General features: G+C 42.0%; 1 protein-coding gene across 8 annotated transcripts in view; it reads left to right on the top strand.

Annotated features, from left to right (window-relative positions):
- The window catches only part of MBNL2 (muscleblind like splicing regulator 2), a 169,091-nt gene that overhangs the window by 112,315 nt on the left and 44,137 nt on the right, over positions 1–12,639 (top strand). For all 8 annotated transcript variants that reach the window (XM_018056428.1, XM_013968356.2, XM_018056425.1 and 5 more), the window contains 2 exons: positions 1,459–1,623; positions 10,206–10,406. In XM_018056428.1, coding sequence (XP_017911917.1) covers positions 1,459–1,623; positions 10,206–10,406 — 366 coding nt within the window. The remainder of the gene's footprint in view (positions 1–1,458; positions 1,624–10,205; positions 10,407–12,639) is intronic.

The raw sequence follows: 12,639 nt of genomic DNA, 5'->3' as shown, positions 1-12,639 counted from the left end.
GAAGACCCAGCACAGCCAAAACAAACAAACAAAAAAGTGTCTATTGCATACATTAGGAAGCCGGATGAAGCATCCACAATATGAACTTGAGCCTAAGGAGACACGCCGACCTTTCCCATGGGTGTAGAACTACTTTAGCATTAATGTGACCTATTCCTTCTGGTGTCCCTGTATCTGCCTCAGTGTCCTCCCTGCAGAGGGTAGCACAGTTTCTCATGCTGCCAACACGAGGGCCTCAGGACAGCATGGGCTGATGAGCTCAGACCACCAGGACTAGACCAGGATCTCTGTCTGCCCTTCTCCACGGCAGCACTGGGAGACTCACGCTTGGGAAGGATCCCGCGCTGCCAAACGCACAGCTAAAACAAGCGGGAGGCAGCATGAGAGCTCCAGATGTTTAGAATTAGGACGACTATAAACAAATTTGTTTCTCCAGATCCACCCAGCTCGCTTTTTAAAATTACTTTTATATCTGGTAAACAAGCTCATATTCTCTTTTCTTGGTTGCAAATAGACTAATTCTTCAGGGAATGACAGTTCTCGTACTGGTTAGTACAGTTCGTTATTCTTTCTCCAGAAATTGCGTCATTCACACATCAACATGATTCTTTCAATTGGTAGTTTGGAAAAGGTGGGAATACAGTATAAACATTAATTACCATTTGCAGCCACTCTTCAAAGACCGGCTTTAGGCACACCTGTCACCTAATTAATTTTATTTTTCACTGTGCCAACTTGAACGTCCCAGCGTTACTTTCGTTGTACACACTTCACAACGTCAAAACCTGACATTAAATGTTATATAAATAACTGTCACAGGAGCTGGGCAAGGACATGGGTGACAGCGTTCATGTAGCAAGCTGATCTGTTGCAGGTGATCATCTGAGTTCACCTGTGCATCAGTTACTAAGAAATGCCCACTCCTAGACTAATACTCCTTCCATCACTCAAATCAGGGATGTCTTCAGCCAACCTGGAGTGCACATTTCAAGAAATCAGATAGTGCTGATTCCTGTCCCCACAGCATAAATGTGGCACCTAATTATTCACATATTGTCATCATTCCAGCACGCACATCTAGCAAGTTCAAAGCTTCCTTTTGATAAGGCAGAATAAACATGCTCCTCTGATCACCCTCCACACTGCCTGGAAGGGTCTGACTTGACTCTGCTGTCACCTTTCCTTAGGGTCTTTTGTCAGAGCTAGAATCCATTCAGAACAACAGTAACATCTCAGGAAGCTTCTCTGTTCAACAGGTTTGAGCAAGGTTGACGATCAGCTAATGCCCGAGCCACTCCTTGTGTGTTCCAGCTCTGATGTATGTTCCAACACATCTGTGCTCGTGCACACACACAGATACACACCTTCGCATAGATGAAGTGATTGTGAAATGGTTGACAAAGAGTTGAAAGCTACTTCTAACTGTGCTAAAACTAAAACTCTTTTTTTCTCCCCCAGGGCCGTTGTTCAAGGGAGAACTGCAAGTATCTTCACCCTCCCACACACTTAAAAACTCAACTAGAAATTAATGGGAGGAACAATTTGATCCAGCAAAAAACTGCAGCAGCCATGCTTGCCCAGCAGATGCAATTTATGTTTCCAGGAACCCCACTCCATCCCGTGGTGAGTACACTGAAGCTAACGAGGACAGGCTTGCTGATGAAAGTGTTGGTACGGGCAATGTACCAACCGTTGACCTAAAATGGCCTCTCTCTACTTTGTCTCTTTGGCTCCAATTAAAGCAAATAGCTTTGAAGCTAAATAGATGCTGTAAAGAGGGTCTTTTAGATTATCCAAATGGGAAAAAAAAAATGCAGGAGGAAACTGTAGGCAAAGGCAATTTCTAATCGATACCCGGAAAATCTGTGTCACTCCAGCTCTTTCTCACCAGTCACCTCCATATTTGAGCTATCTTAGAAGGGAAATAGTTCTCCATTGAGAGTATGAATCAGTGATCTATGTAAAGAGGAGATTTTGATGCCTAAAACATGTTTAGCAATGCAACCGATTATTTCATTTCAATGGTATCATTTTAAGGAAGGGGAAAAATGAAACCAGAGAAGTTAATGGATTTACCCAATGTCCTGCAGTTAATCAGTTGTGGAGCTGGGCCTAGACCTCAGACATCTTGACCAGGGCGCTTTCTGCTGTCTGCTCCACTCCCGACCACCACCACCCCCTGGGCCTGAAGGAAGCCTGAACCAGGGTGCCTCAGCCACCCACACCTGCTGTGCCAGAGGCCAGCAGAGGGTGTGGCAGCCGTGGTGAGGACCGCAAGACTAAATGCCAAGGGAGTTCAGTCTATGAATATGTATTGTGTAATATTTTCTCCCTGACTTCACAGTGTTTGAAAGTATTTCCTTAAAGGTCTGGAAATTACTTTAGGAATGAGGCCCTGAGGGAAAGGAGTGCATTTTTTTTTTTTTTTTTTTTTTGCCTTTAGTGAAGTTCGTTCACATTTGTAAATTATTTGTCAAAAACAAGCTAATTTAAAAAAAAAAAAAGCCAGTGAAGTGGGTGAAATTTGCTCTTTTTTAAAAAAAAAGTACATACACAAAAGACGATTGTTTAAAAATCAGTCTTTATTGTATGAAAATTCTATTGTTATTGAAAGCTGCTAAATGAAAAAAGGATAGCTACCAGGGAGTTTCTTATTGTGTGTCTGTGAGATGAGATGGGGAAGGTGGGGGCTGTCCAGGAAGAGGGGAGAGGATCTGGGTAGATGGTTGGCAGTTCTGCTTGTCTCTAGCTTTCTACCCAAGAGTAGTGAGTGGCACCAAGTGGCCAGGAACCAGCTCTGCCCAGAGTGAAAAAGTGCAGGTGCAGGTGTGAAGGACCCTCAGATAAATAAGCTACAGTCTTGTAGGTGTAGACAGACTCAGGGGAAAGGCAATGCAAGCTTCAAGCCCAGGGAACTAGATCTCAGATGAGGCAGGAAAGGCTGCTTGGAGGAAATCCCGAATAAGTACCTCTTAGGGCTTCCCTGGTGGCCCAGCAGTAAAGAATCTCTCTGCCAGTGCAGGAGACGCAGGTTCGATCCCTGGGTCAGGAAGATCTCGTGGAGAAGAAAATGGAAACCCACTCCTGTAATTTTGCCTGGAGAAATCCCATGGACAGAGGAGCCTGGTGGGCTACAGTCCAAGGGATCGCAAAGAGTCAGACACGACTAAGCAACTAAACACACACATAGGCATTTAAATGGATCTATTTAAAACCACTCACAAGTATATTTTATGGTTTCTTTGTTGATACATACATATAAATTATTTTATTAAATTACGTAAATGCTAAAATAATTTAGTTATGCATATTAATAATGTCTATGGGAATAAATTGAGAACCACCTAGGTCAACATAGTCGCAATGCATTATGTCTCAACTCATTTTAATCATTCACTTCTTATTTATTTAGAATCTGTAAGGATTGACCCTGGCACTCAATAATGGCCTGTTAATAAATTCCATTCATGTTCTAAACTGTTAATTGAATTGTCTTTGAAAGTTATGTTTCCGTACTGTCTCATATATTAATTAGAGGACAATAATCACGATTGCTCTATGAGAAAGAAGTATTACATTTAAATACTTTCAGAGAGGTCTTTAAATCACAAGAGAAATTGGGATGCAAAACTGTAATAAACTTAAAAGTCATTGACTCTACAAACAAGTAATTTCAGAGTGACAGGAATGAATTAATGACAGTAGAACAGGTCCTAGAACCTTCCAAGGAAATAGGGTCTTTGCTGATGTGATTGAGTTGGGCGTCTTGAGATGGGGACATTCTCCAGGATTAAATGCGATCACAGGATCCTTATAAGAGAAGCAGAGGAAGAGTTAACGCACATACAGAAGAGGAGAAAGGCAATGTGGTCATGGAGGCCGAGGCTGGAGTGATGGGGCTACAAACCAAGGAACGCCAGCAGCCGCCAGGAGACGGAAGAGTCAAGGGGCCGAGTCTTCCTTTCTGGAGCCTCCAGAGGGAACACAAGTCTTGCCAGAACCTTGATTTTGTCCCAGTGCAACTGGTTTCACACTTACGGCCTCCGGAACTCTGAAAGAAGAAATGCATGTTGTGTAAGCCACCAGGTCGGTGGGAATCTGTTAGACCAGCCTCGGGAAACGAATACATGCAGAAATTGGCAGAAGACAAAGAAACGGCTAAACAGAGTCACAAGTACCACTCTATTTTTAGGTTTCCTTCTAGGGTAAGCTTCTCTAAAGAGCTCCGGATGGTTTTTTTCACACCCTTTATCTTCCATCTGCCCTGAAATCTCTCATCTGCTGAAATCTGTCACCAGTGACCTCCATATTGCTAAACAGGTAGTCACTGATGCTGGCATTATTCTTTGGAGATCTTGGTAGCAGGCAGCCAGTCTCTCCTTAGTAGAAGGTGGCCCATCTCCTCTGCAGAGTGCCCCTTCCTCTCTGACACACCTTCCTCCACTGTCTCCTTTGCCCGTTCATTTCCTCTATTCTATTCGGGCTTCCCTGGTAGCTCAGTTGGTAAAGAATCCGCCTGCAATGCAGGAGACCCTAGTTTGATTTCCAGGGTCAGGAAGATCCGCTGGAGAAGGGATAGGCTACCCACTCCAGTATTCTTGGGCTTCTCTTGCGGCTCAGCTGGTAAAGAATGCTCCTGCAAAGTGGGAGACCTGGGTTCTATCCCTGGGTTGGGAAGATCCCCTGGAGAAGGGAAAGGCTACCCACTCCAGTATTCTGGCCTGGAGAATTCCATGGACTATCCCCATGGGGTCTCAAAGAGTCAGACACAACTGAGCGACTTTCAGTTTGCTCTATTCTATATTGAGGCTGCTATGCACTGATGTTCCCAGTGCTGGCTGCCTCTGTCACTTACCTGCTTCTTCATGGTCTCATCGATTCCTGTGGCTGTGGGTCATCTACAGGCTGAGAACTACCAAAGGCATGTTCTCAATCCATGAGCCCCGGGTTTAGGTACCCAACCTCCTCCTGGATTCCCCTTCAGAATTTTTCCCAGGAACTTGACATGCTTAAGACCAATTTTCCATTCTACTCCCTTCTCATCTCAGTAAGTGTAGCCAGCAGTTTCCAACCGAAACCGAACAGGTTCTCTCACATCCAGTTCATCAGCAAGTCCTGTCATATGCCCTCAAGCCCACCTACTTCTCCTTCTCCCAGGACCCTCATCTTAGCTGCCATCAACCTTTCTTTCAAAATACTTGATAGGCTTTACCCTCCTTGTGGTGTTTGTTTAGTTGCTCAGTTGTGTCCAACTCTTTGTGACCCCATGGACTGTAGCCCACCTGGGTCCTCTGTCCATGGGATTTCCCAGGCCAGGATACTGGAATGGGTTGCCATTTCCTTCTCCAGGGGATCTTCCCAACCCAGGAATCGAACCTCTGTCTCCTGCATTGCAGGTGGATTCTTCACCACTGAGCCACAACTCTTGCTTTATCCCAATGGGCACAGCAACCAGAGGAATCTTTTAAACACATAAATGGTATAACATCACTCCCTTACTTAAAACCCTTCAGTGCTTTCCCATTTCACTGGAGACCAAGTCTAAATGTGTAACCTTGATTTTATTTACAGTGTCAGGTCCCTACCCAGCTCACCTCATCAGAGGCCACTCTTCCCGTGTCCCCTGAGACCAAACCAAACTTTCAGCTCCGTGAACACACAGAGCTCCTGTTTGCTTAAAGGCTTTTACTTTTGCTGGAAGCTTCCTACTGATCTTCATATTTTAACTTCATCTTATTCATAAGGATTCCAACTCTATCGATTGCAACCCACTGCCAATCTCTATCTCTAGCCTCTATCTTCTCTCCATCTCAGAAGTGAGGCCTCTTCATTTCTGCTTATCCGTAAAATCACAAGTGAGTTGTGATTTTATTTCTTTGTTCTTCCCCATTAGGGTTTAAGTTCAATAAACGGAGACACAGTGTTCTGGCACCAAGTCTGTACCAGCGATGAATATTTATTGAATAAATGAAAATGCCAATGATTCTTTCCTCTTATAACTCTTCTGTCTCAAATTCATTACATCTGCAAAGTCTCATTCACCCTTCCTCCGAGGAGTTTTTCCTTCTCCAGTTCCTAATGGGGTATGACAACAGCTCTTCTCTCCTTTCCTTCCAACCATACGGCCCCACCCCTCGACTCCCACACAGACATCTCATGTACACTCACAATAAAGTGGCAGGTGGGTGGCCTTTAGTACGACAGAGATTAAGAGCCTGTGCGATCCAGTCCTTAGTGGCAAGATCTTGCACTGAACATTCTGCCCTCCAGAGATGCTCCTGGCAATAAAGGGAGAAGGCTTAAGAGATGCCGTGTTTTAGGCCTTTCAGTTTAAGTACCAAATACCTATCCTTTGAAGTCAAAGCTTTCTAAACGCATGAGCTCTCATGTTCTTTTTCTAGAAAGGCAATCGACCACATTTTAGAGCCATAAGATACGTCAGGCCACTGATCCTTTCAAGCCACTACAAAATATCAAAGTGCATGTGTGCATGTGAGCATGTGTGTGTATGTGTGTGTGTGCGTGTGATCTTTGAGGCCACATCTACTGCTGTGAGTTACAGAGAAAGAAGAGTGGAGAGTGAGAAGCCAAGGAGAGAAGCACAGACTCTTGGAGTGAAGTCCAGAGGCAAGATGGCAAGACCTGCATTTCAGACACGATTTTCTTCTAGAAGGCTTTCTGCATCTCTTGTCCTCTGGCCTCACTGCAGTTGGTGCTGGAAGATGACAAGGACCAAATGGATCTCAGACCACCTGGCAACAGCCCCCCTCCAGGAACCACAGGGCCAGCTCTCCCGGCCCTGGCGGGTGGGCTTCCAAGAGCAGAGTCCCCTGGAGATGCTGCCTTTCTTCTAGCTACCGACTCAGGCCCGAATCCAGACATCAGCCTCCACTGTACCTTGAGACTTTCGCTCGAATCCAGGATCTGAGACCCACTTTCCCAGGCAGGCGGCTGTTCAGAGCAGCCCTAACCTCCTGTCTGCGGGAGGCCCTGGGCTGACCGTGGGACGTGGCTCCCCACCAAGGCTCTCTCTGTACACTTAATGTCTGTAAGGGCAACTCGTGGTGGGTTATTTTTTTTTTTCCTCTCTTCTGTTTTATGAAATCACCAACAAAATCTAGTAAGGGCAGGGGAGTCAGAACAGCCCCAAACTGGGAGCCAGGAGTCCGGGGTGCTCTGCCTTGACTCACCTTGGCAGCACTGGCCTTGGGTAATCCATGCAGCCTCTGGTCTAAATTGCTTTCACCTGCAAGACTGTGCGGTTCTGGCTGCCAGGCTCGCTTCTCGCAGCTGCTGAGGAGATTAAAGCAGACACTATGTGTGAGAACGCTTTTGAGAACAGCCCAACCTTTCACAGATGTAAGGTATTACTGTCACTAATAATAACAACAACAATAATAATACAGTGCCCATCTCTGAAAATCAATATTTTTTTTAACTTTTCAACGTCAACGAAAAACACTCTTAATAAGAAAAAAGAGAAAATATTTAATTGAATCTATCTTCATAAAGTCTATCAACTTTTAACTTTCACATGAAAGAAAACATATACTTTCCCAGTCTATATTCAAAGTAGAGACGATGTTTGCCTTCACTTAATAAGATTTTTATACCTCTTATATTGCTATGCTAATTACATTCCTGTTATAGAATCAATGGATAATTTTTTGGGAGGGGACTTTATTAATACTAACTTTTACACTACTAATGATAGCTGCTATTTTTGAAGTTCAACTATGGGAAGTAAGAGAGAAATAACATCTTGCTCAGCCCAACTCTTTAAGCTAAGTAGTTTTACTTCCCTTCTGCAGAAAAGCTCAGGGTAAAAATTTCCTGCCCAGGGTAAAAATGAATAACTGGCCAACCTCAGGATTTTGAATTCATGTCTCCCTTTGTCTCATATTTGTGTTTTTACTTTTAAATAATACTCTCCATGAACTTTATTACAGCTGTGCATCAGTAGAACAAACTGCAACATTCCTTTTTGATCATTAAATTAGATGAACAAGTAACATATTTGAGAAAGCAAAATTTAGCTAATTGCAAGAGATTTGTTGATATCCAAAAAGGTTTGGGGAAATGAGTTTTGAGGTTCTGACAGCGCATGGACAGTCAAGATACAACATGAATTTCTGTCACTATGCTGATCTGGGCTTCAGATGATCTACAAGGGAGGGATATTGGGAATTTGATTCAATAGAAAGTCAAAAATGGAGATATGGGGGAGGGCTCTTTTTTCTTAATGTTTATTTTGATCATTAGTCTTTGAGTTAATTACACAACTAGTACTAGGTTTTCTTAATATTTATTTTCACTCATTTATGACAGTGATCCTCAAATTGGGCTGCACATCAAATCAAGTAATAAAATTTTTAATGCAAATTTCAAGCCCCTCCTCAACCCAGATCTGTTAAGTCAGAATTTGTGATATCTCTATCTATGAAATTCCCCCCAGGCATTTCTGATCTAGCTGGTTCTTTGAATCACTGGTCTTTTTTTGTGATTTATGACCATTCAGAATTGATTCTCTTAAATCTTAACATTATATCGTCCTTATACCATTTAAATCACTTGGCTTCTTTTCAATGGTACTGAATTATAAAAGCTACAGTTACTGAAAACCACAACGTTCTATAATTATGACTCAAATGGGTTGAAAATGGAAAACATACACATATAAAATTTTGTAGAAAGTGAAGGAGGAAAAAAATTCCTAGCTGCCATCAGTTTCCCATGTTGAGACCTCATGTTGGAACTTTCTCCCAAAGTGAATTGTATGGCGGAGCCATAAAGATCTAAGAGCCCCTCGCGGGAATGCTGGCAGCAGCTCTCGCAGGCCATTAGAATCACCTCTTCCATCCCTCCCCACCCCCAGCCACTTCAGTAAAGACTTTCAGCCTCTCTAAGAGCTCCCCGCGCAAACTATCAATAATTCACTGTTTTCTAACATGACCATTTGTAAGAGATATTTTTCTGTTACTGCTGTCAACAAAAACCTGTTTAATTCACACAGATTATTATTTTCCCCATATGTTCCACAACTCAGAGCTATAAATAGACAACAGGAATGTTACCCACAATGTACAAATAGAGAAGCAGCATGACATGGCCAACGGCGTTGTTCAATATTAGAAAACTGCGTTGACGTGTAATTGCAACTATCTGAAAACTGGTCCTAAAAATGAATAGGTTAAAAGCCATCCAATAACAAAAAACAAACCAACAAAACGATACAGTCCCAAATCAGTGCAAAATTTATGCTAAGAAAAATCTTTATCTAGCATCTTGAATGTTTAACATCAGCTCCTTTGAAGTGAAGCTGAGTTTGTCCTTCTCTTAAACGTACATTCTTTCCTTTCTGAAAGGCGTCCTTTCAGGTGAAGCTTTTGAAAACCATCATCTCATCAACCCTCTAGTATATTTTGTCTTATCCCTGGACAACGAGGACAGTGATGACGAGGTTTTAATAGGGTACTCTATGCCTTTATCACAGCCATGTTGACTTTGTGACCTAGGAAACCAAAGCAACTTTTAATGGCCAACAGAGAAGTTCAAGCTTTTCCATTCAACCTCTCAGGAAAAGAAGACCGGATCTAGACATAGTTGAGCTAGAGCAAGAAATAGCAGGTCTATGTGAAAACTGCCTGTGAATTTGGGGATTTTACATACTAGTGATAGAACATGGAGGCATACTGGTAAGTCTGAGCAAAATAAAATACCAGATAATCCCCAGTGCTTGAGAGTATACAAATTTGCTGAAACTCAGCCTATATTCATGGTGTTTGTTTTTTCTTCTCCCTTTGAGAGACATGTAGAGCACATCAGAGATCATGAGTCAGCGTTCCGTCCATTTTACTGTCTTCATGTTGTAACACTCACTAGCGTGGAATGATGAGGCACCAGAATAGAATAACCATTTTCTTTTCTTGAGAACACTTTCATGGGAATAAAAGTTTAAGCTGGTTCCTGTAGTTAGGTTTTGATGACATTCTCCTTTGTGTTTATATGGTTTGGGAAAGAGAGGGTCTATGTGGATTTCATTTTTATTAAGCACTAAACAGAGAGGCTTAAAGAGTTTTCACAGTTCAGCACTGATTTTTGCAGCTAACACAAAGAGTCTTATATGCAGTGAGTAAATGTTGCTGGTGATTTTTTTAAGTTTTATTCTAAAGAAGTTTTTGTCCTGTGTTATCTTCCTTTAACAGCCCACTTTTCCTGTAGGTCCCGCAATAGGGACAAATACGGCGATTAGCTTTGCTCCTTACTTAGCACCTGTAACCCCTGGAGTTGGGTTAGTCCCAACGGAAATTCTACCCACCACACCTGTTATTGTTCCCGGAAGTCCACCTGTCACTGTCCCGGGCTCAACTGCAACTCAGAAACTTCTCAGGACTGACAAACTGGAGGTACTTCAATTATATTTGTGTTTTGAGATGCCTTTGGGGGTAGCAGTGTACTTCTATGGAAGTGAATGCTTCTAAGATACCAATTCAGTCTTACAAAACAGCCACGCACAGAGATTCACCTAAAAGTCATGCATTTCATAATTCTACTGTTTGAATTGGAGGCCAAGTATAAAGGAAATTAATCTGTGGGAAAAGACTAAGTTCAATACAAATAAAAATCGATTGTGTGGAATGTGTATTCAGAGGCAAAATATGCAACAACCAATGGAAGGCTGAATCAGTCACTATGTGGGTCATGGAAATGGCTCCCAAGGGTTCCAACTGTGTCAGGCATGAACCTTTGATGGATCTTGGAAAGGTCTGGGAATGAGCAGGTTAGAAAGCCAGCAGCCAGGATGAAGGGGCAGAGGTGGGAGGAAGTAGGACAATGACTACAGACCGACTGGTATGATCATATTTCAGTACTTTAAGAACAAGTATGGCTGCTCCAGCATGCTCCAGCCCCGGTTGTATGTAGGTAAACAGGGGAACTAGAGCCTGGGAGAGTCTAATTATTGATTTGAGATATTTTCTTTAACTGACATTCAAGTCTTCTAGAAAAGTCAAGAAAACAAATTCATATATTTATAAAACGTAATTCTTAAGTCAGGAGTCAAACCAGCTTACCTGGATTTAACTTAACTGGGTTAAATTTCTTTTTAATCAGGGCATCCATTTATCTTAACTACTGTATCCTCTGGTATTTAATAGAGCATTTTATATGGAGTATAAAGAATCTGATAGATTTTTCAAAGGGCTCCTTAAATTCGATCACCAATTATAGTTAGTTGATACATATGTAAGATCAGGATATATACTGTACTTTATCTTGGGATCATTCAAGAATGATTCTTTCAATATGCATTTGTTTAAATATTTACTCTATAAATCTTGAAAGTGATAAAATGTTGCCTAATACCAGCTTCCTTCTGAAGTATATGGATCCCCAAATGAAAAGACTATAAACTCCCATCGCTACAGTTTTGATCCAGCCTACCCCTGTGAATATTGAACAGACCTTTCACGGGACTGGAAAAGTGTTTGGGGCGCCACCTGGTGGACCCGTCAAGCTTTTGTGTTCAGTACGTGACTGTGTGGTTTAGAAAACAAATTAAATCAGTCGAGTTGGGAACAAGTTGTCCTTCCCAACAGGATTGGCAGACAAAGACATATGTAAAAATGATTCACGAGGACTTTAGCAAAGCAGCTTGCAATTTATTTCAAAGCAGGAATGAAGTCGGTGGCACACAGAGCCCCTAGGTAAATGCTCAACACCCAACGCCGTCTCAACCTTGAGTCATTCCACTTATAAGGGGAGGCTTACTCACAATCTGTGAGAACGGCTTAGTAATTTTTCTTTTGTACGTTTTATGAACTAAGGATGGAATATTGGACAATATCCAAAGTAGAAGGAAGCAATTAATAATTTTGTGATGTATCTGCTTGGCCTTCAAACTTGCCTGGCCACTGATCAGCGAAACTATATTTCCCAAGTACCTTTGACTGTCACAAGGCTCCCAGTGTCATGCCAGTGACCCTTCCTATAAGTCACTAGTGATCAAGATGTGAACCGCCACTTAAGCACATCAACACTGGATGTAGAGCCTAAGAAAAGAAATTACCATTTCACTAATAATTTTTCTCTGATACAGATATTTATAACTGTTACATGCTTCTTAGTTGTGTTATTTCATATTATTGATATTTAGGGCAAGATTAAGAATACTCTTTAAATTCCAAGGAAAATTTTCTTTATACAGTTAACTCTTGATCCATGGGAATTCTCAGAGGATGGAGCATTTTAGTTACTAGAGATTTCAGGATAATTAAGGACTGAAGAATAAGAAAAAGAAACAATATATCAACACTTCAAAATCTATCCTACTTCCTTCCCCCAGGCCCCTGCTTTATCTCTTCCCATATTTCTCTCCTTTTTATCTTTTATTTATTTTAAAAAATAATATTGTGATTTAAATGAAAGTTTTGGTGTCTTGGGTATCATAGTTGTTCTAATCTATGATTAGAAGCCCACTTTATCTTGTAGAGCAGGAGAGATTTAGGGGAAAACGGGAGTATTCACATTCACCCTGCCCCCCACTTCCTGTCCTCAGGGAGAAGAAACAAGTTGATCACTTTTGGAATTGTGCAGCTATGATATTGTGGCTGGATCCTTGGTGAAATAATCCCTCCATGC

The sequence above is a fragment of the Capra hircus genome, chromosome 12, assembly GCF_001704415.2.
Source record: "Capra hircus breed San Clemente chromosome 12, ASM170441v1, whole genome shotgun sequence".
Taxonomy (NCBI): Eukaryota; Metazoa; Chordata; class Mammalia; order Artiodactyla; family Bovidae; genus Capra; species Capra hircus.
This window is presented reverse-complemented; position numbering and strand designations above follow the sequence as displayed.